The sequence below is a fragment of the Pongo pygmaeus genome, chromosome 1 (genome assembly GCF_028885625.2).
Source record: "Pongo pygmaeus isolate AG05252 chromosome 1, NHGRI_mPonPyg2-v2.0_pri, whole genome shotgun sequence".
NCBI lineage: Eukaryota > Metazoa > Chordata > Mammalia > Primates > Hominidae > Pongo > Pongo pygmaeus.
In genome coordinates, this window is record NC_072373.2 from 176,582,938 (window position 1) to 176,608,779 (window position 25,842).

General features: G+C 39.9%; 1 protein-coding gene and 1 non-coding gene across 4 annotated transcripts in view; one reads left to right on the forward strand and one right to left on the reverse strand.

Annotated features, from left to right (window-relative positions):
* NDC1 (NDC1 transmembrane nucleoporin) overlaps positions 1-25,842 on the forward strand; it is a 69,155-nt gene that overhangs the window by 4,519 nt on the left and 38,794 nt on the right. For all 3 annotated transcript variants that reach the window (XM_054487105.2, XM_063655736.1, XM_054487112.2), the window contains exons 3-7: positions 1,512-1,613; positions 5,969-6,143; positions 8,216-8,354; positions 14,910-15,018; positions 23,920-23,971. In XM_054487105.2, coding sequence (XP_054343080.2) covers positions 1,512-1,613; positions 5,969-6,143; positions 8,216-8,354; positions 14,910-15,018; positions 23,920-23,971 — 577 coding nt within the window. The remainder of the gene's footprint in view (positions 1-1,511; positions 1,614-5,968; positions 6,144-8,215; positions 8,355-14,909; positions 15,019-23,919; positions 23,972-25,842) is intronic.
* Positions 23,292-23,395, reverse strand: LOC129023221 (U6 spliceosomal RNA). The gene has a single exon (XR_008496721.1). It is a non-coding gene; the product is annotated as a U6 spliceosomal RNA (small nuclear RNA).

A 25,842-nucleotide genomic window follows, 5' to 3' on the forward strand; every position in this document is an offset into this window, starting at 1 on the left:
GGCCAGGTGTGGTGGCTCACCCCTGTAATCCCAGCACTTTGGGAGGCTGAGGCGGACGGATTGCCTGAGCTCAGGAGTTTACGACCAGCCTGGGTGTGGCGGCATGCACCTGTAGTTCCAGCTACTCGGGAGGCTGAGGCAGGAGAATTGCTTAAAGGGGGAGTGGGGGGCGGAGGTTGCAGTGAGCTGAGATCACGCCACTTCACTCCAGCCTGGGTGACAGAGTGAGACTCCATCTCAAAAAAAAAAAAAAAAATTTAGGTCAATGAATTGTACTTTTAAAAATAAGTGGTTTTATTATTAAGTCTTAGCCTATTCAGCAAACATGTTCTTATTTTTATTTCTTTTGTTCATATTTTTAGGCATTATATGTATATGTATATTTTAAACTTTGAGATGGAGTATCGATTGTTGAACTACTCTAAAATGTGAATGTGTTAGTATTTTATGGGGACATCCTGATTTTTTTGTTTTTGACTTCCGCTCATTTAGATGATGTAATGTATGGCTTATTCTATTTCCAAAAATGTTACTTTAGCTCTGTGAGGTAATTGCATTTATGAAGAAGAGATCTGAAAAGTATTCTTTATATTTTAAGAAAAAACTTTGTTGGTATATTACTAAAGATGATACTTCTCTTTCACATGATTAAATATTTGCATATGCGTGGCTGGGTGCAGTGGCTCATACCTGTAATCCCAGCATTTTGGGAGGCGGAGGTGGGTGAATTACTTGAGGTCAGGAGTTTGAGACCAGCCTTGACAACATAGGGAGAACCCAAAAAATAGCCATGGCGGGCATCTGTAATCCCAGCTACTGGAAGGCTGAGGCAGGAGAATTGCTTGAACCCAGGAGGCGGAGGTTGCAGTGAGCCAAGATCGAGCCACTACACTCCAGCCTGGGCAACAGAGCAAGACTCTGTCTTGAAAGAAAGAAAGAGAGACAGAGAAAAGAAAGAAAGTTTTGCCATGTTCTAGTATTTTGTCTGATGTTGACTGGGTCATTTAAGAAATTATAGTATACTTTTAAAGTACCTGGGGCCAGGTACAAATAACTCACACTGTGACTCTTTTTTTTTCCCCTTTGTTTTTGAAACAAGGTCTTTCTCTGTTGCCTAGGCTGGAGTGCAGTGGTATGATCACTGCTCACTGCAGCCTCAAACTCCCAGGCTCAAGTGATCTTCCCACTTCACCCTCCCGAGTAGCTGGAGACTACAGGTGTGCACCACCACACCTGGCTATTTTTGTATTTTTGTAGAGATAGGGTTTTGTCATGTGCCCAGGATGGTCTTGAGCTCCCTGGCTTAGTGATCTCCCCATGCCCAGCCCACACTGTAGTTCTTGAATTGATATCTCGTTGAACCTGTCAGTGGTGTACAATTAAATTCTTGAAGAAAAGATAACCTTTAAAATTAATGACAATTGTGGTTCAAGGTCTTTTTATATAGCAGTGTACTGAACGTGACTACATGACTGAATAACCTTTACTAATTCATCTCTCTTGTGTTTTAGATTCTTTCAGTGACCTGTATAGTTCCTATGTAATCTTTTATCTCCTGCTGCTGTCAGTGGTAATAATAATAATAAGTATTTTCAATGTGGAGTTCTATGCAGGTGAGTTTTCAAATGTTAACCTTCTTAGAAATATCCGAATTTATTTAACTAAGGGAAGACTTAGTACATTTTATATGTGAATGTGTTTTGTGTCAAAATTTTAAAAATGTATACAGAATCATATGCTTCGAATGTTGTACCTTAAAATTTATTTGGGTGCTAGTTTCTGTTTTAAAAATATGTTTAGACTTTTTAGGACAAATATTATATGATTCTACTTATATGAGGTATCTGGAGTACTCAAATTCATAGAGAAAGAAAGTAGAATGCTGGTTACCAGGGACTGAGGGAGGGGGAGTGGAGAATTGCTGTTTAATGGGTAGAGTTGTGGAAGATGGAGAAGTTTGGGAGCTGCATGGTGGTAATGGTTGTACAACAATATGAGTGTACTTATGCCACAGAACTGTGTACTTAAAAATGGTTCGAATAGTGAATTTTATTATTTTACCACAATAAAACAATTTAGACCTTTTAATAGCTCATAGCTAGTATTAAAGCTGTGATTTAGCAGATACATTATGAAAAGAATTCCTTTATAGGGAAGACCAGGTGGTTTCTAAGTTTTTTTTTTTTCAAATATAATACTCTATAATACTGTGATTAAAAAAAAACTTATGTTTTGCCTTGGAGAATCACCTGCTGGATTCCAGAGCTTTTAATTTTTCTGTTTCTCTTCATACTCTTTCTGCCTTTTCAGATTCCTTGAGACTGCCCATAAGATACAAGTTGTGGCAGATTCACATAAGGAAAAAAAGATACGATAAGAAGCTTTTCCTGACACTTATTTTTTTACTATAACATCATTTTCCTCTTTTTTTTTTTTTTTTTGAGACAGAGTCTCGCTCTGTCGCCAGGCTAGAGTGCAGTGGTGCGATCTCAGCTCACTGCAACCTCTGCCTCCTGGGTTCAAGTGATTCTCCTGCCTCAGCCTCCCGAGTAGCTGGGATTACAGGCATGCGCCACCACGCCCGGCTAATTTTTGTATTTTTAGAAGAGACAGGGTTTCACCATGTTGGCCAGGATGGTCTTGATCTCTTGACCTTGTGATCTGCCCTCCTTGGCCTCCCAAGTGCTGGGATTACAGGCGTGAGCCACTGCACTCAGCCCATTTTCCTTTTTTTAAATTAAAAAAAAATTTTTTAAATGTACATGTTGCATATGTACTAACATGTCTAAACCTTAAATTAGTTGATCATAATGTCATGTTTTAGATTTACATTTCATTGATTATATGAATATTCTGTTTATTTATTTTATTATTATTATTTTTTGAGACAGAGTCTTGCTCTGTTGCCCAGGCTGGAGTGCAGTGGTGCGATTTCGGCTCACTGCAAGCTCCGCCTCCCAGGTTCACGCCATTCTCCCGCCTCAGCCTCCCGAGTAGCTGGGACTACAGGCACCCGCTGCCATGCCTGGCTAATTTTGTTTTTTGTATTTTTAGTAGAGACGGGGTTTCACCATGTTAGCCAGGATGGTCTCGATCTCCTCACCTCATGATCGGCCTGCCTCAGCCTTCCAAAGTGCTGGGATTACAGGCGTGAGCCACCATGCCCGGCCTTTTTTTTTTTTTTTTTTTTTTTTTGAGAGAAAACAGATGCAGTAGGATCATAGAATACTCAGACCGGGAGGATTTTTTTTTTTTTTTTTTTTTTGAGACGGAGTTTCGCTCTTGTTGCCCGGGCTGGAGTGCAATGGCGTGATCTCGGCTCACCGCAACCTCTGCCTCCCGGTTTCAAGCGATTCTCCTACCTCAGCCTCCCGAGTAGCTAGGATTACAGGCAGGCACCACCACACCCGGCTAATTTTTTCTATTTTTAGTAGAGACGGGATTTCTCCATGTTGGTCAGGCAGGTCTCAAACTCCTGACCTCAGGTGATCGGTCTGCCTCGGCTTTCCAAAGTGTTGGGATTACAAGCGTGAGCCACTGTGCCCAGCCTACATCATTTTCCTTTTTAGTTCTTCAATACTTCCTTGTAAAATATGGCGTAAAATTTCAAATTCTGACTTTGGATGTTACAATACGTATCCTTTTCCCTTGCTTGCTTTCTGTTTTTGGTCTCCAAGATGGAGTCCAGGTTTGTCGCCCAGGCTGGAGTGCAGTGGCACGATCTCGGCTCACTGCAACCTCCACCTCCCAGGTGCAAGCAATTCTCCTGCCTCAGCCGCCTGAGTAGCTGGGATTACAGGCGTATGCCACCATGCCTGGCTAATTTTTGTATTTTTAGTAGAGATGGGGTTTCACCATGTTGGTCAGGCTGGTCTCGAACTCCTGACCTCAAGTGATCTGCTTGCCTTGACCTCCCAAAGTGCTGTGATTACAAGTGTGAGCCACTGGGCCCAGCCTCGCTTTCTTTCTTTCTTTCCTTGTTTTTGAGATGGAGTCTCACTCTGTTGCCCAGGCTGGAGTGCAGTGGTATGGTCTCGGCTTGCTGCCACCTCCGCCTCCCAGGTTCAAGTGATTCTCCTGCCTCAACCTCGTGAGTAGCTGGGATTACAGTTGCCTGCCACCACGCCCGGCTGTTTTTTGTATTTTTAGTAGAGACGGGGTTTCACCATATTGGCTAGGCTGATCTCAAACTCCTGAACTCTTGATCTGCCAGCCTCGACCTCCCAAAGTGCTGGGATTACAGGCATGAGCCACCGCACCCAGCCTGCTTTCTTAATTCCTCACTATTGACTAGTAAGCTTTTTCCATGCAAGCCCTATTAGAAACTCCCTGGCTTACAGCCACACTTAAACAGAGTGTTCTTTCATACTCTCCCCTGTGCCTGGGTCATCTTCTGTATGTAATATGTCAGTTGAGGGGTCCCCAGCCAGTCCTTCTTAAAGCCTGACTATTCACTTCAGCTCATTCCTTCAGTAACCATCCCTTATGCATTTACTGTGTGCCATGCATTGTGTGGGGAGAAAAGAGAAATGATAATGGTCCCATCTTTCTCCAGAGATTGTGATTAATGGAGAGACAGACAGTAAACATGAAGCATATTTGATTACAGTACATTGGATGGTAAGAGCTTATATAGGAGCACCCCTTGCCCCAGCATGGGGGAACTTGAGGAGGTGATCCTTAAACCAAGCCTTGCAGGATGAGTTGAATTAAGTAGACAAAGAAGGAAAATGATGTTCTAGGGAGAAGGTATAGCATATAAAAAGGCTTAGTGACATGAGAAGGTTTGGTATATTTAGAGTGTTATAAGTTAGTGGCACAGTCAGTAGGACCTTGTGGGCATTTCTGGTGGGGAGGGAGAGGTGATAGGAGCTTCTTCCTCAAAGTGTAAAGCACCTGAAACTTGTCCCTTCATACTTAATTTTCTGCCTCCTGCCATCTCTTTACTTTGAGTATAGTAAGAGGAAAATACCTGCATAGATAGATCAGGGAACCCTAGGCTAGCTGTTGCCAAAGGTAAACATCCCTCATGTCCTACCCATACTTGCCTCCCTAGCTCATTTGCAGAAAATATTTTTGGATCGTCTGAAGGGTATTAAAAATCCCCATATAAGCATTTATCTTAGCATTTATGTTGTCAGTATTTACCTACTTTATGGTTTATTTTTTGTAAGTGGATTATATATTGACAGTTTCAAATGCTGATGGCAGGAGCTCTTTTTAAAAAGTAGACCAGGCGTGGTGGCTCATGCCTGTAATCCCAACACATTGGGAGGCTGAGGTGGGTGGATCACCTGAGGTCAGGAGTTTGAGACCAGCCTGGCCAACATGTGAAACCCCGTCTCTACTAAAAATACAAAAACTAGCTAGGCAGGGTGGCAGGCGCCCATAATCCCAGCTACTTGGGAGGCTGAGGCAGGAGAATCGCTTGAATCTGGGAGGCAGAGGTTGCAGTGAGCCAAGATTGCGCCACTGCACTGTATGTAGCCTGGGCAACAAGAGGAAACTCCGTCTCAAAAATAAATAAATAAAATAAATAAATAAATAAATAAATAAATAAAAAGTCAGTATTCAGGAGCTGAACCCAGTCACTCTCCCACACTGCAAGACCATTACAGTAGTCCATATATGAAAAAAAAAACCATTATTCTTTTATGGTGCTTAGGAGAATACTAGGATAGGCACTATTTGAACTATTAGGAAATTTTAATGAAAAATGTTGATCATGCTACCCTTAGGTTTCATCTCTAGATTCTTTGGATTTTTTTGTGTCTGTTTATTCATGCTTTTCTCAAATTTTTTTAACTTAGAATTTTTAACTTTAAATTTTTCTGTATTGTATTTTACATTGACTGTGGGTTTCTCTCTGCCTTTGGAGCATTTGTGCAAGGATGAGAGGGGATAGTTTAGATCCTCTAACTGCATATGCTGTAGATTATAAAACCACAGTAATGTGTTTCCTTTGCAGTTGTGCCTTCTATTCCTTGCTCCAGACTAGCTCTGATAGGGAAGATCATTCATCCTCAGCAACTCATGCACTCATTTATTCATGCTGCAATGGGAATGGTGATGGCCTGGTGTGCTGCAGTGATAACCCAGGGCCAGTACAGTTTTCTTGTGGTTCCCTGCACTGGTGCTAACAGGTAATATTAAATATATATTTTCTTAGGAACCTCGTTTAATTACTAAGCCAAAGGTGACCTATATAGGTTAATCCTATGAGTATTCTTTGCTTTCCAGACTTTTGCAAAAGATGCTTTTTGCATATATCAAGTGTTTTTAATATTTTATGTTTATTGATTTCAGCAATTAAAAAAACATTTATTGTATGCAAGGTGCTATGCGATTTATGAGAGTGATTCAAACATAGACTATAAGCTCCTTGAGAGTTGAGAACAATAGAGAAATTAAGACATGGATGCAGAGGGATGTAGTAGGATGAAGAAAGTGAGATGTGCAGACAAAACCTGTGGAAGTTCAGAAAACAAGAGGGATCCACACATGTTCTTGGAAGAGGTAGCATTTGGTTGGAGTTTGAAGGAAGGGTAGTATGGAAAGAATGAAGAAAAATTTTTTTAAAATTATAACTGCCTTTTATAGAGTGCTTTTATAATTTTGAAACTTATATAGTTCTTGAACACATGGCATTGATACTAATTGCAAGTTGATATTCTGACTTTAAAAATTAAAAAAGATTACTGGAAGCCAGGAGTGGTGGCATGCGCGTGTAGTCCCACTGCTTGGCAGGCTGAGGCAGGAGGATCCCTTTAGCTCAGGAATTGGAGGCTGCAGTGCCCTATGATTATGCCTGTGAATAGCTCCTGCACTCCAGCCTGGGCAGCGTAGTGAGACCTTGTTTTTTTTTTTTTAAAAAAACAAAGATGATTGGAGTGATCTTAAGTTCTCTATTTTCCACTGACTTTAAAACAGTGTTACATTATTACTACTGAATATTTGATTTTCTTTTTGCCTCCAGCTACTATTATATAAGGCAGGTTGTTTATTCCCCCTTAACATCATAAGCTTTCTTTGGTAAAAACTGTCCTGTTGATAAACATTAAATGATAAAAGACTGTGTGTACAGGACTACTATGAAAAAGAAAATTCCAACTGCTCACCATGGATGAGTCTTGAATTCCTTTTTGCACTTCTCTTCCTAACGGAGGTGGCAGTGAAGTTCCAGGGAGCAGAAGGCAGCAGTAAGCTACAAGTTGTTGAAGACATTATAATGCCTATTACAAATACATTTCCTGATGATTTCACAGTCAGAATCTTTAACAGAACTAATCTTTCTTCATCATTTTGTAACTCCGAGTTCAGATAACAGTTAACCTTGAGTCTTAACCTCTCATGGAGTTAGATGGTGGGGCCGGCCTACAACCTGTGTGCCTCTATTAAAAATTGAGTTCTACTGAATTATGATGTTGGCTCTGTATACCCCCAGATATCTCATAGATCATAGAGATTCTCAAGAAACTCTCAAAGGAGTTTGAGAGCTTGTTGTTTACCAAATAGATCTTATGCTTTTATAGTTGAAGCTATTGTAAAATGATAGGGTAGTGGCTTAAAGCAGTGTCCAGCAGGGGGATCCTTTTAGATTTGGGAAGCATCAGGAATTCCTCTTCAGCAGGAGTCCTTCAGGCAGTTCAAACAGATGATAAGTCCCATAGCCACCTGGGAGCTGCAGTCTTGTCTGTGGATACAACTCAGGTACAAGGAGGAAAAAAAAAAAATCAGTATCAGACATGTATGGGACTCTCTGTGCCCCACAAAATCCAGTAGTATCTCTTGTAGCAATTTTGTGGGCACAGCATCCAGGATCCCCATGAGGGAATACTCAGTTTTAAAGAGATAACACAAACCCAATGTTACGGCGTCTCTATCAGATATGTATAACTTATTTATAGTTGCTGTCAGCACAGACACAGTTTAGGAACTTGTGAGCAACACTGTTTATTATTATAGTAGGTATTCTTAATCTGTCAGTTTTCCAGGGGGCAGAGGTAGAATTAATTAAAGATCAGAGTCTCATGATTCAGGAAAAAAGGTTTTGTTAATTTTGTTCACACTTACTGATAACAAGCCATCTTGTTAGAATTTGGGAGATTTCTTAAGTCATTAAAGTAATTAAGCTTTGCTTTCAGTAAACATTGAGCCTAAAACAGTGATATATGTCCCTGACTGTTGAATTAATAACTTAATTTTTTCCCTTCAGCTTTGGTAGCCCTGCTGCGCAAACCTGCTTAAATGAATATCATCTTTTTTTCCTACTGGCTGGAGCATTTATGGGCTATAGCTATAGCCTCCTGTATTTTGTTAACAACATGAACTATCTTCCATTTCCTATCATACAGGTAAGATCATTTGAGCATTACTTTATGTCAAAATTTGGCTGAGGTAAAATTGCCTTGGTGCATATGTATATAACTGGATTTATCTGATTCATTCAAGATTTGGTAACCAAAACTTAGAACTGAAAATGCCATTTAGAGAGAAGAGATTTATCTTCACGAGACTTCAGCATATTTTTGAGAGTTGTAGCTACCTTTTACTGTTGCCACTCTCAGAATACCTCTTTGCTACACTGTTCCCCTCCTTGCTAGGTAGTGGCACTTGCTGTGACCCAGCAGGGTTTGGGGAAGATGATGATGACATTCATACAAAGTACTCTGTGTAGCTTCTTTTTTTTTGAGACAGAGTCTCGCTTCTTCACCCAGGCTGGAGTACAATGGCACAATCTCGGCTCCCTGCAACCTCTGCCTCCCGGGTTCAAGCAATTCTCCTGCCTCAGCCTCCACATGCCACCACACCTGGTTAATTTTTGAATTTTTAGTAGAGACGGGGTTTCACCATATTGGCCAGGCTGGTCTTGAACTCCTGACCTCAAGTAATCCACCCACCTCAGCCTCCCAAAGTGCTCGGATTATAGGCATGAGCCACCACTCCCAGCCGCTGCTTTTTTCTTTTTTGGAACAGAGTGTCACTCTGTTACCCAGGCTGGAGTGCAGTAGCGTGATCACGGTTCACTGCAGCGTCGACCTCCTGGCTCAAGCAATCCTCCCACCTCAGCACCCCCGAGTATCTGGGACTACAGGTGTGCACCACTGTGCCTGGCTAATTTTTGTATTTTTTGTAGAGATGGGGTTTCTCCATGTTGCCCAGGCTGGTCTCGAGCTCCTGGGCTCAAGCTATCTGCCCCCGCTGGCCTCCCAAAGTGCTGAGATTACAGGTGTGAGCCATCGTGGCTGGCCTGCTGGCTTCTTTTTGAACTTAAGAACCTTGTGAGTTTGGGGATGTGCAAGTAATTTTAGAATATGTCACTTACTGTCTCCTATCATTTTCAGAACAAGGCAAAGTTTGTATAAATAAAACAGTTTCAGCTGGTTTGAGTGATAGAGTATAAACTACCTTTCAGTTAGGTCTTAAAAATGTAATCTGATAGGAGTCATTCCTGGAACTGAGAAGCACTCCCCTGGTAGGAGAAGGAAAGGTGGCTGAGATGTCTCATGGATGCATTAGGGCTCTTCCCAGCCTGTTTCTGCTGCTCCTCATTCACACAGTTCTATTACTTGGTTCATTCATGCCCTGGCAGGCTGAAGACTGGGCAATGGAGCAAAAATGTTAGAACTAGCCTCCTTCCCACTAGGACTCAGTCTGGTGGAGAGGGAGGGATATGTAAACAAATGGTATATTATTATGAGAGTATAATATATAAGAATGTGATGGATTAACTAAAGTTTTTGGCTGGGTATGGTGGTTTGTGCCTATAATCCAAGCACTGTGGGAGGCTGAGGTGGGAGGATCTCTTAAGCCCAGGACTTTGAGACCAGTCTGGGCAACATAGCCAGACCCTGGCACTCACTCTCTTTTTAATTTTTTTTTTCTTTTTTTAAGAAAGGGTCTTGCTCTGTCACCCAGGCTGGAGCTCAGTGGCGTGATCACGGCTCACTGCAGCTTTGACCTCCCGGCTCAAGCAGTCCTCCTACCTCAGTCCTCCTGAGTAGCTGGGGCTACAGGCATGCACCACCACGCCTGGCTACTTCTTGTGTTTTTTGTAGAGATGGGGTCTCGCCATGTTGCCCAAGCTGGTCTGGAACTCCTGGGCTCAAACGATACACCTGCCTCGGCCTCCCGAAGTGTTGAGATTACAGGCATGAGCCACTGTGCTTGGCTGAGACCCTATCTCTTTAAAAAAAGAAAAGAAAGAAAGAAAAAAGAAAGAAAGAAAGTTTTCACATGCCTGTTACATCCATGAGAACAAGCTAATGAAAATACACACACAGCAGGGAGATGGTGCCCACTGAAAAGGATCTGGCCCTTACCTCCCTGCAATCTGTGAGTGTATGAAAAAAAAGTCCTATTTAGAAATTCTTCCTAACTTGTGAAGATGAATTAAAAGCAGGAGTCAACTTGGCTACCTCAAAATTTCACAAGGAGAAAAACTCCAAAATCTTATGTAGAAATATCCATAATAAATAATCTTTGATCCTAACATAATTACATAATTAAGAATATTAATAATAAAAGGAAGTGTTAGAAAAAAATGAGATACCCCAAAATACCTTGCTGGACCTCCATGGTCCCCAGTTGAAAGTGACCATCTGTTTAACACTACAGATATGCAGTAGAGTGCACATAGAAGTCCGATAGTTGACAATGCTGATAAATTATTGTTTCTACCATGTAATGTCAAAATTTGTAAAATTTTAGTACTTTTTTTGTAATTTCTTTTGGTAAAATGTTAGATTTATTCTTAATCCCAAAAGTTTATTCTATGATGGTAATATTCAGCTTTGGCTTTAGCTTTGGTAGAATATTGATTTTTTTAACAATTGGTAATTCAGTATTTGGTCAAAAAATATATTTGGGGCATGTCTTGTAGCCATGAGTGTATAGTGGTATTGGTCTGCCCAGTTGGGTGCTGTTCTCCAGCCTGGGGATGGTTGGAGCAGGTGTTTTGCTGGGTGGTGCAGTGGAAGGGCAGTGGAATGAGGAAGCTGAAGATTTGGCAAGACTAGTGGAAATGATGGCTCTTGGTGCCCAGGACCATAGTTTCCTGCCCATCAGGTTTGTAAGTGTCTTGCCCGGCAGGGTAGGTTTGCCTCCCGAGAAGACTAAGAGGGAGGGAGGACACCGTAGCTTATCCTTTAATTAACTCTAGGAGTGTGGCACACAGTGTATGACCTTTCCGTGTGCATTTTAAGTTGCTAAGGAAGCAAGTTGGATTGCCAGGAAACTGCAAATTTGATGTGAGAAGTCTAGGCCCATTCCCCTTCTGACTGTCTATAGAGCGGGATATGATGATTAGCCAAGTTGACCAGAGAACTTTAGAGCTTAAAGAATTTTATCAGCAATAACAACCATTATCATTATCATCATTATTTATTTATTTATTTATTTTTTGCCAGACAGTCTGAATATGTTTGTATCATCGTTATTTTTGATGCTACCTGTCAGGTAGCTTTCCAAGAGTGATAGTATTTTTATTGTAAAATATTTAAATACCATGTTGATAAGCTGAACATTTCCTTGACCACCCCATGACCAGTTTCAATCTTTGTCCCACTGGTAACCATTGTTACCAATGGGATTAAGGATATACACTAAATTGGTAACAGTTTACCTGGTAAACTGTTAACAGTTTAGTGTATATTCTTCCAGACTGTTTAGTGTACATTTACATGTATGTACCTATAACATTATATATTTTGTGGAGTGGGGTTTATATAAGTGGTTTTATCTTATATGTATTATTCAGTAACTACTTTTTGCATGTAATTATGAAAATTTAAGGCTTTTTTTTGAGACTGAGTTTTGCTCTTGTCACCCGGGCTCGAGTGCAGTGGCGCAATCTTGGCTCACTGCAACCTCCGCCTCCCGGGTTCAAGTGATTCTTCTGCCTCACCCTCATGAGTAGCTGGGACTATAGGCGTGCGCTACTGCGCCCAGCTAATTTTTGTAGAAAAATTAAGGCTTTTTAAAGATCTACTAATTTTAACCAATTTGCCATTCGTCCATTAGTTTTTTCTTTAAACTTGCCTACACTACTAAAACCAGTTCTGTTACCTTTATCAAATTCTTTGTTCTATGAGTTACCAGGAGTGTAAAAAATACAAATAATAAAAAAGATGAAAACAAAACCAACCAACCAAAAAAGAACAGGAACAAAAAATAATTCTTAGTGATGGACCAATAGGGAAAAGCAGACTGTTAGTATGAAGTAGGGCACAAAGAAATGGACATCAAGACAGGGCTTGGCAAACTATGGCAACAAGACTGTTGAAAGTATTAGATTTATAGAGTATTTAGCATAGTGCCTGGCACATAGTAAATATTTAGTGAGGGGTAGTTCATAGCTAAATCACAGAAGAAATCCAACAGGGAATTGAAAAACACTTCAGCATGGGAGCAAGAGGTGGGGGAAATGGTATTTTCTGCCTGTCTGCTGAAATGCCGACCTGCTTCCCTAGCCTCTCTGAACCTTTGTGAAGAATGGTTGAGGTGAAAGCTATAGTAGGAATAGTATAGGAACTATGCTGTTTTTATTGGGGCAGGTGTGTGGTGGTGGTAGCACCCAGTGGCTACACAGAATAGTGCAATTCCGCATCTTGTACTTTGAAAATATTTGAACAGACCAGTATAATTGAAACAATATGATTAGTGACCAAGTATTTATATGGGCTAGTTTTTGTTTGTTTGTTTTCTTTTTGAGACGGAGTCTCGCTCTGTCACCCAGGCTGGAGTGCAGTGGCGCCGTCTCGGCTCACTGCAGCCTCTGCCTCTCAGGTTCAAGCAGTCCTCCCAGCTCAGCCTTCGGAAGAGCTGGGATTGCAGGCACCTGCCACCGTGCCTTATCTTATATATATTATTTTTGTATTTTTAGTAGAGACGGGGTTTTGCCATGATGGCCAGGCTGGTCTCGAACTCAAGTGATCTGTCCACCTTGTCCTCCCAAAGTGTTGGGATTATAGGCATGAGCCACCGCACCTGGCCTGGGCCTGGGCTGCTTTTTGTAAGATACTGTAGGCATCTGCATTCATAATATGAAGATATAGTTTCTCAGTACTATAATTCTTTGCTGTTCTTTAGCTTCTGAAATTCCTTAAGGAAGGATCAGTCCTAATATAAGCATAAAAGAAGACCAGGGCTGGGTGCAGTGGCTCATGCCTGTAGTCCTAGCACTTGGGGAGGCCAAGGTGGGCAGATTGCCTGAGCTCCGGAGTTTGAGAGCAGCTTGGGCAATATGGCAAAACCTCATCTCTACTGAAAATATAAAAATTAGCCAGGCATGGCGTGCCTATAGTCCTAGCTACTCAGGAGGCTGAGGCACAAGAATTGCTTGAACCTGGGAGGTGGAGGTAGCAGTGAGCTGAGATGGCACCACTTCACTCGAGTCTGGGAGGCAGAGCGAGACTCTTAATCTCCAAAGAAAAAGAAAAAAAAAGAGAGAAGTTCATCTTTTATTTTTTTTTCTTTTTCCTTTGATTCCTTCTAATCATTTGTCTTGTTTTCCATTGGTATTTTAGGGGCAGAGACTGAGAAGGAGAGAGAGGCAGACAACCTTTGTTTCAGAAACCGTGTAGTTTTTTTAAGAAAAGACATTTGATTTTTTTTCTTATTTGATTCCTGTTTCTTAGATCAAGCTTGTCCAACCTGTGGCCCAACACAAATTCATAAACTTTCTTTAAACATTATTTGTTTTTTTTACGATTTTTTTTCTTTCTTTCTTTTTTTTGAGACAGAGTCTCACTCTGTTGCCCAGGCTGGAGTGCAGTGGCGCAGTCTTGGCTCACTACAACCTCTGCCTCCTGGGTTCAAGTGATTCTCCTGCCTCAGCCTCCCGAGTAGCTGGGATTACAGGCATGTGCCACCACACCTGGCTAATTTTTGTGTTTGTAGTAGAGACAGGGTTTCGCCACGTTGGCCAGGCTGGTTACGAACCCCTGACCTCAAGTGACACGCCTGTCTCAGCCTCCCAAAGTGCTAGGATTACAGGCGTGAGCCACCGCACCCCGCCCTTTTTCCTTTCTTTTCTTTTCTTTTTTTTTTTAAGCTCATCAGCTATCGTTAGTGTATTTTATGTGTCGCCCAAGACAATTCTTTCAGTGTGGCCCAGGGAAGCCAAAAGATAAGGCACCCCTGTCTTAGATCATTAGAATTTTCAGATTCCCACTAAGGAACTAGTTAGCTGGTTCAGCTTTCTTATCTTTCACATAATTAGAGAGGAGGCGTGACTTACTGAGGGTTGTACAGAAAGAGGGAGCACTAAAACTCACAATTCTTGATACCTAGGCTAGTGTCTTCTTCACTGCCTCCTATTTTTCTGCAAACAGCATTTTAAAAAATTTAGTGCAAAGGCAGTATGCATTATCTTTAAGATTGGAGGCTCTGAAGCCAGCCTGCCTGGATTGATAGCTCAGATTTTCCTTTTGCTGGTTAATAACATTGGTTGTTATTTAATTTCTCTGTGCCTTGTTTTCTTCATCTCTAAGATGAGGGTAGTAGTAAAAACTCCCTCATAGGGTTCTTACGAGGTTTAAATGAATTCAAATATGTAAAGTGCTTAGGACAGTACCTGGTACATGGTAAGCAAGGTAAAAAAATGTTAGCTGCTGTTGTTACTGTGTTTCTTGTACTTTCTTCATAGTGCTTATTACCAAGTATGGATTGATATGGTTAATTTTGTTATTTCAGATTTTTTATCAGTGAGATGTTGAATAATATAAATATTAATTTTTTTAACATCTGAAATAGTTGATGTTTTTGCTTCTGCAATGCCCTTTGTCTTCTTGTACAATAATTATGTTTTCTATGTAGACTGTTACACTTAAGTGCTTGCTTTCAGATGGTGTTGAATGTATCATTTGATTTGGATGTGTCATTTGATTCTGTTTTTCTTTTCCCCACAGCAATACAAGTTCTTGCGTTTTAGGAGATCTCTGCTCTTACTAGTTAAACACAGTTGTGTGGAATCACTGTTCCTGGTTAGAAATTTCTGCATTTTATATTATTTTCTTGGTAAGAATTTCTGTTTTTTGATACAGTGATGTATTATCTCATAGCCTAGAAAATGTCAGTTACGAAGTCATTCTTGTGTTTGTGTGTTTTCTACAATTATAGGTATGTGATTAGCCCAACTGATTCATTGTTTAAATTGTCAAAGAGAATGTATTTAGGAAAATATTGTTGAAGAAAATGTGACATATAACTATAATGAAATATTAGCCTTTAAAAAGAAGGAAATCTTGTTGTGTACTACAGCTTGAATAAACCTTGAGGACATTATGCTAAGTGAAATAAGCCAGTCACAAAAAGACAAATACTGTATGATTCCACTTATATGAGGTATCTAAAATAGTCAACCTCTTAGAAAACAGAATGGTGGTTGTCGGGCTGGAGAGTTGGGAAGGGGTGGAGTTGTTCAGCGGGTATAGAGTTTCAGTTTTGCAAAATGAAAAGTTCTAGAAATCTGTTGCACAAAAATGTACATATAGTTAACACTACTGTATTGAACACTTAAAGATGGCTAAGATGGCAATTTTTTTTTTTTTTTTTTTTTTTTGACGCTCTGTCACCTAGGCCAGAGTGTAATGGCGTGATCTTGGCTCACTGCAACCTCCGCCTCTTGGGTTCAAGTGATTCTCCTGCCTCAGCCTCCCAAGTAGCTGGGACCACTACCAGGCGTGCACCACCATACCCGGCTATTTTTTGTATTTTTAGTAGAGATGGGGTTTCACCATGTTGGCCAGGCTGGTCTTGAACTCTTGACTTCAGGTGATCTGTTCACCTCAGCCTCCCAAAGTGCTAGGATTACAGGCATGAGCCACCACGCCCAGCCTAAGATGGTAAATTTTATGTATAAGTTTTTTACCACAATCAAAAACAAATGCATTCTTTTTTTAAGAAAGAAAAAATACTGTGCATCATTTGGTCATTACTCTATCTAGAAATGACATACTCCTTTTTATAATTTGTAACTTGATACTAATACAATGTAAATATTTTGTTGGTAGGGGAAACTTGTGGAATTTATTAACATGAATATTAAGCACAAAAATGTAGTTTATTATTTAGTATCATGAATAGTGCAAGGTGAAAACATTAATCTTGTTAGCAATATGTAATCATTTAAACAAAATCCTACCTTCAGAAATACTATTTTCAGATTATAACTTTTTCTGATCCTATATTTTCTATGGATATATATTTTATAAAATTCTTCTCACTGTGTATAGGCCATCCTGTTTATTTTTTTCACTTGTAGTTTATATAGTCCATTTCTACATAGCTCTTATAATTGTCATTCTACTGTAAATACTTCACTGTAATGTTTTTCTTTTATATTTCTTCTTTCTTTCTCTTTCTATAAGTTATTGGGGTATAGGTGGTATTTGGTTACAGAAGTAAATTCTTTAGTGGTAATTTGTGAGATTTAGGTGCATCCATCACCCAAGCAGTATACACTGCACCTTATTTGTAGTCTTATCCCTCATCCCCCTCCCACTCTTCCTTGCAAGTCCCCAAAGTCCATTGTATTATTCTTATGCCTTTGCATCCTCAGTTTAGCTCCCACATATCAGTGAGAACATACAATGTTTGGTTTTCCATTCCTGAGTTACTTCACTTAGGATAATAGTCTCCAGTCTCATCCAGGTCACTGCAAATGCTGCTAATTCATTCCTTTTTATGTGCATAGTATTCCATCATATATATACACACATATATATATGTATATATATAATTTCTTTATCCACTCGTTGACTGATGGGCATTTGGGTTGGTTCCACGATTTTGCTATTGTGAATTGTGCCGCTATAAATATGTGTGTGCAAGTATCCTTTTTGAATAATGACTTCTTTTCTTCTGAGTAGATACACAGTAGTGGGATTGCGGGATCAAATGGTAGTTCTACTTTTAGTTCTTTAAGGAATCTCCACTCTGTTTTCCATAGTGGCTGTACTAGTTTACATTCCCACCAGCAATGTAGAAATGTTCCTTGTTCACTGCATCCACACCAACATCTACTGTTTTTTGATTTTTTGATTATGGCCATTCTTGGAGGAGTAAGGTGGTATTGCATTGTGGTTTTGATTTGCATTTCCCTGATCATTAGTGATATTGAGCATTTTTTCATATGTCATTTGCCATTTGTCATTTCATATGTCATTGACTATTTGTATATCTTCTGTCTATTCATGTCCTTAGCCCACTTTTTGATGGGATTGTTTGTTTTTTATCTTACTGATTTGTTTCAGTTTGTTGTAGATTCTGGATATTAGTCCTTTGTCACATGTATAGATTGTGAAGATTTTCTCCCACTCTGTGGGTTGTCTGCTTACTTTGCTGACTGTTTTTTTTGTTTTTTTTCCATGCAAAAGCTCTTTAGTTTAATTAGGTCCCAGCTATTTATCGTTGTTTTTATTGCATTTGCTTTTGGGCTCTTGGTCATGAAATCCTTGCCTAAGCCAATGTCTAGAAGGGTTTTTTTCAACATTATCTTCTAGAATTTTTATAGTTTCAGGTCTTAGGTTTAAGTCCTTAATCCATCTTGAGTTGATTTTTGTATAAGGTGAGAGGTGAGGATCCAGTTTCGTTCTTCTACATGTGGCTAGCCAATTATCCCAGCACCATTTGTTGAAAAGGGTGTCCTTTCCTCATTTTATGGTTTTGTTTGCTTTGTTGAAGATCAGTTGGCTGTAAGTATTTGAGTTTATTTCTGGGTTCTCTATTCTGTTCTATTGGTCTGTGTGCCTATTTTCATACCAGTACCACTCTCTTGTTTTGGTGACTATGGCTTTATAGTATAGTTTGAAATCAGGTAGTGTGATGCCTCCAGATTCGTTCTTTTTGCCTAGTCTTGCTTTGGCTCTGTGGGCTCTTTTTTGGTCATATGAATTTAAGAATTGTTCTTTCTAATTCTGTGAAGAATGATGGTGGTATTCTGATGGGGATTGTTTGCATTTGTAGATTGCTTTTGGCAGTATGGTCATTTTCACAATATTGATTACCCATCCGTGAGCATGGGGTGTGTTTCCATTTGTTTGTGTTGTCTGATTTCTTTCAGCAGTGTTTTGTAGTTTTCCTTGTAGAGATCTTTTGACTCCTTAGTTAGGTATACTCCTAAGTATTTTATTTTTTTTTTGCAGCTATTCTAAAAGGGTTTGAGTTCTTGATTTGATTCTCCACTTGGTCACTGTTGGTGTATAGAAGAGCTACTGATTTGTGTGCATTAATCTTGTAGCTGGAAACTTTGCTGAATTCTTTTATCAGTTCTAGGAACTTTCTGGAGGAGCCCTTACGGTTTTTAAGGTAAACGATCATATCATCAGCAAACAGTGACAGTGACTTCCTCTTTACTGATTTGGATGCCTTTAAATTCTTTCTCTTGTCTCATTGCTCTGGCTAGGACTTCCAGTACTATGTTGAAGAGGAGTGGTGAGAGTGGGCATTCTTGTCTGTTCCAGTTCTCAGAGGGAATGCTTTCAGCTCTTCCCCATTCAGTATTATGTTGGCTGTGGGTTTGTCATAGATGGCTTTTATTACATTAAGGTATGGCCCTTGTATGCCAATGTTGCTGAGAATTTTAACATTGGATTTTGTCAAATGTTTTTTCTGCATCTATTGAGATGATCATGTGATTTTTGTTTTTAATTCTGTTTATGTGGTGTATCACATTTATTGACTTGTGTATGTTAAACCATCCCTGCATCCCTGGCATAAGACCCAGTTGATCATGGTGGATTATCTTTTTGATATGTTGTTGGATTCACTTAGCTAGTATTTTGTTAAGGATTTTAGCATCAATATTCATCAAGGATATCAGTCTGTAGTTTTTCTTTTTTGGTTATGTCCCTTCTGGTTTTGGTATTAGGGTGATGCTGGCCTCATAAAATGAATTAGAGAGGGTTCCTTCTTTATCTTGTGGAATAGTGTCAAAAGGATTGGTACCAATTCTTTGAATGTCTGGTAGAATTCCGCTGTGAATCCATCTGGTCCTGGACTTTTTTTTGTTGGTAATTTAAAAATTACCATTTCAGTCTCACTGCTTGTTATTGGTCTGTTCAGGGTATCTGATTCTTCCTGATTTAAGTAGGAAGGTTGTGTTTTTCCAGGAATTTATCCATCTCTTCTAGGTTTGCTAGTTTATGTGCGTAAAGGTGTTGTTCATAGTAGTTGTGAATGATCTTTTGTATGTCAGTGGTGTCAGTTGTAATATCTCCTGTTTTATTTCTTAGTGAGGTTATTTGGATTTTCTCTCTTGTTTTGGTTAATCTTGCTAATGGTCTATCAGTTTTATTTATCTTTTCAAAGAACCAACTTTTTGTTTCATTTATCTTTTGTATTTTTGTTGTTGTTGTTGTTGTTTCAAATTCATTTAGTTCTGCTCTGATCTCAGTTATTTCCTTTTTTCTGCTGCGTTTGGGTTTGATTTGTTATTTCTCTAGTTCCTTGAGGTGTGACCTTAGAATGTCAGTTTGTGCTCTTTCAGTCTTTTTTATGTAGGTGCTTAGGGCCATGAAGTTTCCTCTTAGCACCGCCTTTGCTGTATCCCAGAGGTTTTGATAGGTTGTGTCATTATTGTCATTCAGTTTGAAAAATTTTTTAATTTCCATCTTGATTTCGTTTTTGACCCAGTGCTCATTCAGGAGCAGATTATTTAATTGCCATGTATTTGCATGGTTCTGAAGGTTCCTTTTGGAGTTGATTTTCAGTTTTATGCCACTGTGATCTGAGTGCTTGATATAATTTCAGTTTTCTTAAATTTATTGAGGTTTGTTTTATGGCCTACCATATGGTCTATCTTGGAGAAAGTTCCATGTGCTGTTGAATAGAATGTGTATTCTGTGGCTGTTGGATGAAATGTTCTATCTGTTAAGTCCATTTGTTCCAGGTATAGTTTAAATCCATTGTTTCTTTGTTGACTTTCTGTTCTCGTAACCTGTCTAGTGTTGTCAGTGGAGTATTGAAGTCCCCCACTATTATTGTGTTGCTGTCTATCTCATTTCTTAGGTCTATTAGTAATTGTTTTATAAATTTGGGAGCTCCAGTGTTAGGTGCATATATGTTTAGGATTGTGATATTTTCCTGTTGGACGAGACCTTTTAACATTATATAATGTCTCTCTTTGTCTCTTTTAACTGCTGTTGTTTTAAAATTTGTTTTGTCTGGTATAAGAATAGCTACCCCTGCTTGCTTTTAGTGTCCATTTGCATGAAATGCCTTTTTCCACCCCTTTACTTTAAGTTTATTGGGTCCTTGTGTGTTAGGTGAGTCTCCTGAAGGCAGCAGATAGCTGGTTGGTGAGTTCTTATCTATTCTGCGGTTCTGTATCTTTTAAGTGGAGGATTTAGGCCATTTACATTCATTGTTAGTATTGAAATATTAAGTACCATCAAATTCACCATGCTTTTTGTTGCCTGTGTACTTTGTTTTTTTTGCTTTTCATTTTTGCTTTTCAACATATATTTTTGTTTTATAGGTCCTATTTGATTTATGCTTTAAAGAGGTTCTGTTTTGATGTGTTTCCAGGATTTGTTTCAAGATTTAGAGCTCCTTTTAGCAGTTCTTGTAATGGTGGCTTGGTAATGGCGAATTCTCTCAGCATTTATTTGTCTGAAAAAGACTGTATGTTTTCTTCATATATGATGCTTAGTTTTGCTGGATACAAAATTCTTGGCTGATAATTGTTTTGTTGGAGGAGGCTGAAGATAGAGCCCCAATCCCTTCTAGCTTGTTGGGTTTCTGCTAACAAATCTGCTGTTAATCTGATAGGTTTTCCTTTATAGGTTACCTGGTGCTTCTGTCTCACAGTTCTTAAAGATTTTTTCCTTCATCTTAACTTTAGATAAGTTAAGATAACTTGATGACAATGTGCCTAGGCAAAGATCTTTTTGTGATGAATTTTTTAGGTGTTCTTTGTTGCTTCTTGTATTTGGACGTCTAGGTCTAGCAAGGCCAGGGAAGTTTTCCTTGATTATTCCCCTGAATATATTTTCCAAGCTTTTAGAATTCTCTTCTTCCTCAGGAACACAGATTATTCTTGAGTTTGGTCATTTAACATAATCCCAGACTTCTTGGAGACCTTGTCCATATTCTCCTATTCTTTTTTTCTTTGTCTTTGTTGGATTGGGTTAATTTGAAGACCTTGTCTTCAAGCTCTGAATTTCTTTCTACTTGTTCAGTTCTATTGCTGAGACTTTCCAGAGCATATTGCATTTCTAAAAGTGTGTCCAAAGTTTCCTGAATTTTTGATTGTTCTTTCTTTAAGCTGTCTATTTCTATGAATATTTCTCCTTTTACTTCTTGTATCATTTTTTTGGATTTCCTTGCATTGGGCTTTGCCTTTCTCTGGTCCCTCCCTGATTAGCCTAATAACTAACCTCCTGAATTTTTTTTCAGGTTAAGTCAGGGATTTCTTCTTGGTTTGGGTCCATTACTGGTGAACTAGTGTGATTTTTTGGGGGATGTTTAAGAGCTTTGTTTAGTCATATTACCAGGGTTGGTTTTCTGGTTCCTTCTCATTTGGGTAGGCTCTGTCAGAGGGAAGGTCTAGGGCTGAAGGCTGTTCATACTCTTTTGTCCCACGAGATGTTCCTTTGATGCAGTACTCTCCGCCTTTTCCTATGGATGTGGCTTCCTGTGAGCCGAACTGCAGTGATTGTTGTTTCTCTTCTGGGTCTAGCCACCCAACGAGTCTGCCTGTCTCTGGGCTGATATTGGGGGTTGTCTGCACAGAGTCCTGTGATGTGAACCGTTTCTGGGTCTCTCAGCCGTGGATACCAGCGCCTGTTCCAGTGGAGGTGGTGAGGGGGTGCAGTGGACTCCATGAGGGTTCTTAGCTTTGGTGGTTTAATGCTCTACTTTTGTGCTGGTTGAGCCTCCTGGCAGGAGGTGGCACTTTCCAGAAAACCTCAGCTGTAGTAGTGTGGAGAGGGACTGGCAGTGGGTGGGGCCCTAGAACTCCCAAGATTAAATGTCCTTTGTTTCTGGTAGGGAAGGACCATCAGGTGGGGGTGGGGCTAGGCCAGTCTGAGCTCAGACTACTCTCCTTGGTCGGGTTTTGCTGCGGCTGCTGTGGGAGATGAGGGTTAGATTCCCAGGTCACTGGAGTTGTGTGCCTAGGAGGATTATGACTGCTGCTGCTGATTCATGCAGGCTGTCAGGGAAGTGGGGGAAAGCTGGCAGTCACGGGCCTCACCCAGGTCCCATGCAAACCAAAGGGCCAGTCTTACTCCCACCGCCCTGCAACAGCCCTGAGTCTGTTTCCAGGTGGAGCGCCAGATGGGCTTGAAAACTTGCCTTGGGCTACCGGCCTCCTAGCTGGAAGAGAAAAGAGCTTGGTTCTTGCCTTGCCTGTGGAGTCTGCACATTAGATTTGCCCTCTCCCCCAAGTTCTGGCCAGGAGGCTTCTTGCCCCGTTCAAATTGTTACAAAGTTCAGCTGGAGATTTCCTTCTCCCTGTGGAGTTTTACCCCCTGCTCCTCTGATCACCCTTCTAATGGATCCCTGTGGTGCCAGGCAGGAATGGCCTGCTAGGGAATGCAGCGAGCTCCCAGGGCCTTTCTGCTGCTTCCTCTACTCCTGTATTTCGCTTGACTCTCTAAATTGGTTCAGCTCCAGGTAAGGTCAGAAACTTCTCCCGCAAACAGACCTTCAGCTTCTCCAGTGGGGGTGTGTGTTCAGGAGAGGAGGGTCTTCCTTTTCCACTTCCACAGTTGGGGCACTCACAGTATTTGGGGTGTCTCCCGGCTCCTCAGGAGCAGTCTGCTTCCTTCAGAGAGTCTGTGAGTCCTCTTGGGATTGCTGGTTTGTTCTTGCAATCCATCTGGAGCTAAAAATCACAACACAAGCATCTGAAGCTGCCCTGTTTGGAGCTGCAATCTAGTCCTGCCACCCATCTGCCATGATGATTGGTAGCGTCTCTTTTCTTTTAGAGATGGGGTCTTGCTATGTTGCCCAGGCTAGTCTTGAACTCTTGGCCTCAAGTGATCCTCCCACCTTGGCCTACCAGAGTACTGGAATTATAGGCATGAGCCATCATGCCCAGCCTCATTGCAGTGTATTAACCTACTACATGCAGTCAGCCTGGTTGTTCCTCTAGAGTTGTATATTTGGGCTAATTTAGTGACTATGATCATTTCCATGATTTGCTCTTTCTCCTGTAATTTCCCTTTTGTTCAATTCAAATTTCATTTTCAGCATTATCACTTTTCATTTCTTTGTTGCACTTTGATTTTTTTTTTTTTTTTTGGCCAGTTTCTTCTTTTTTTTTAATTAAAACCTTTTTTTTTTTTTTTATGGAACGCTTCATGAATTTGCATGTCATCCTTGCGCAGGGGTCATGCTAATCTCTGTGTCATTCCAATTTTAGTATATGTGCTGCTGAAGCAGGCACTACTTTCCTGTTTTAGCTATTCATTTTTTAAAAGTATCATTTGGATTTATTGTGGGAAACAAGGAGACAACACAACTACATGCTTTGCTGTCTGTGTCTGTACTGAGTAACAGATCCAAGTGACCAATCAGCAACAGACTTTGAGAGAATTGATGGGATTGGGTCACAGATTATAGTGCACATCTGTTATCTACATCTTGATTTGTGTACTGAAAAGTTAGGCGGGCTATATGCAGTCGCTTATAGTTAATATACCACAGTAACTAGAGTTTGAACTGCATTTTTGGGTGACTGGTATTTTTTAACTAAACCGTGGTAACTGAAATGTGTATATATCAGAACTGTGCAAAGCAAAGACTGCATGTGTTAATAAGTACTGTCTCCTACTCATTCCTAATCAGTCTAACATTTTGACTGAGGTCTTGGTGTCTATGTGGCCATGTCATTGACCTTATATTCTAAAGCTTGACTAAAACTTGTTTTATAACTTTTTATGTTCATAGCTTGGTATTTTTTCCCTTCAGGCTATATTCCCAAAGCTTGGATTAGCACTGCTATGAACCTTCACATAGATGAGTAAGTGATACATAAAAAGTCTAATTTTAACTCTGTTTCCATTCTTTTAGATGTTTGCTATTTTCCAGATATTTTGTTTAGATTTTGCCTTTAACATTTTTTAAAAAATTGTATTCATTTTTGAATACATATAATTTATATGGTTTAAAATTCCAAAGGTGTATAAAAGGGTAAAATTAGCAGGACATGACGGTACATGCCTGTAGTCCCAGCTACTTGGAAGGTTGAGGCAGGAGGATTGCTTGAGCCCAGGAGTTCAAGGATGCAGTGAGCTATAATTGTGCCACTGCACTCCAGCCTAGGCAATAGAGCGAGACCCTGTCTCAAAAAGAAAATAGTAATAATAGGGTATAAAATGAAAAAGTCTTCTCCTCTGTCTCCACTCACCCAGTTCTCCCCAGAAGTAAGCAATAATAATTGTTCTTAGATGCAGCTTTTATACTATACAAAAGTGGATTTCTCGAGTTGCATGGACCAGGCCTCTGTTTCGTTATTCTCCCCAACAATCATTCCTTCTCTGGTGTCTCATGATATATACCAATGCTGTGGCATTATTCTAATTTAGCCTATGAGGAAACCAAAATTGAGCAAGCTCAAGTGATCAGTTGAAGGTCACAAGTGGCAGTTGAGTGACAGCACTGGTGTATATTGTTCTAGTTATCTTCTACGCACTTTGCACGTAAAGGTTTAATCTGTATTTGCTGAATAAAAGTCAGTTTTTCTCAGTGTTTGTTCTTACTGTATATTCCACTGTGAGGGTTTTTGTTTCATATATGGAATTCACTAATATCAGTTTTAGGGAGTGGGAATATTGACATACATGGTATTTAAGAGATGCTACGGTTTCTCACTTTTCAAAGTTTCTAGGCAAAATTTAGTTTTGTCTTCTGCTTAATTGCTAGGTATGAAACCAAATGCATGAGTCATTTATTGTTTTGGCCCAGATTTTAAACTAGGTGAAATGGAAAGAGAAAAATAATAATGGCATTTGATAGAAATTTAACAATATTTTTTTCTTCCTTGCACTCAAAAAATGTTTTGTGTGTATGGCTGAGTGCCTGATATTCTGTCCTTCATTTATGGCAGGGCCTCAGTAAATGTTTACTTAGAAGTTAAAAATAACTTCATCATTGGTTGACTCCCCCAGTGAATGTCAAGCACTGTGCTGGACACTCCTAATGTAAGCTGTTTTAAAAATTGTAATAGGATTAAGAGGAAGAATGAAGAGATTATGCCACTCTTATATGGATGAGGAAACCGAGGGTGGGATAGGTGGAGTGATTTACCTAATCACAACACTTGGAAATGGCAGAGTCAGGTTCCAATCCTGTTTTTCACAATTGCTGGTTGTAGGATTATAATAACTTTGCTAATTGATCTAGTCAAAGTTTTGGAAAGATGGCAGCATTAGCTTTACTTAGCAATCTAACAGAGTGTCTTAAATTGCTTTAACATTGTTTAGTAGCATGTGCTTTTAACGACTATGAATCTGTGGTTTATAGGGCATAAGGATAAAGCTGAAATCTGTTCCAGGAGAGGTACTAGTCACGTTTAATGATTTTGAGGTATTAGACTACAAAGCAACAATAATAAACTTTCACCCAGCTGCTCATAGCGAGGCTTATAGGCTTAGCTCATTCTTCCTTCGTGGTAAAAGTCAGTGAAGATTTTGAACACAAGAAACTGTAGGCCCGATTTAGGTCTGTGCTTCCCTTAAAGCTCCCTCATGAACCTCATAAGAAAGTATTAGGGAAAGAGCTCTATGAAGGTACCAAAGGAGAGGAGTCTGTCAACATTGTTATTTAGAAATAATATTTGTGTCTCAGTGTGGAGACTTAAGTGTGTTAATATTTAGATTTCATTTTTCCTAG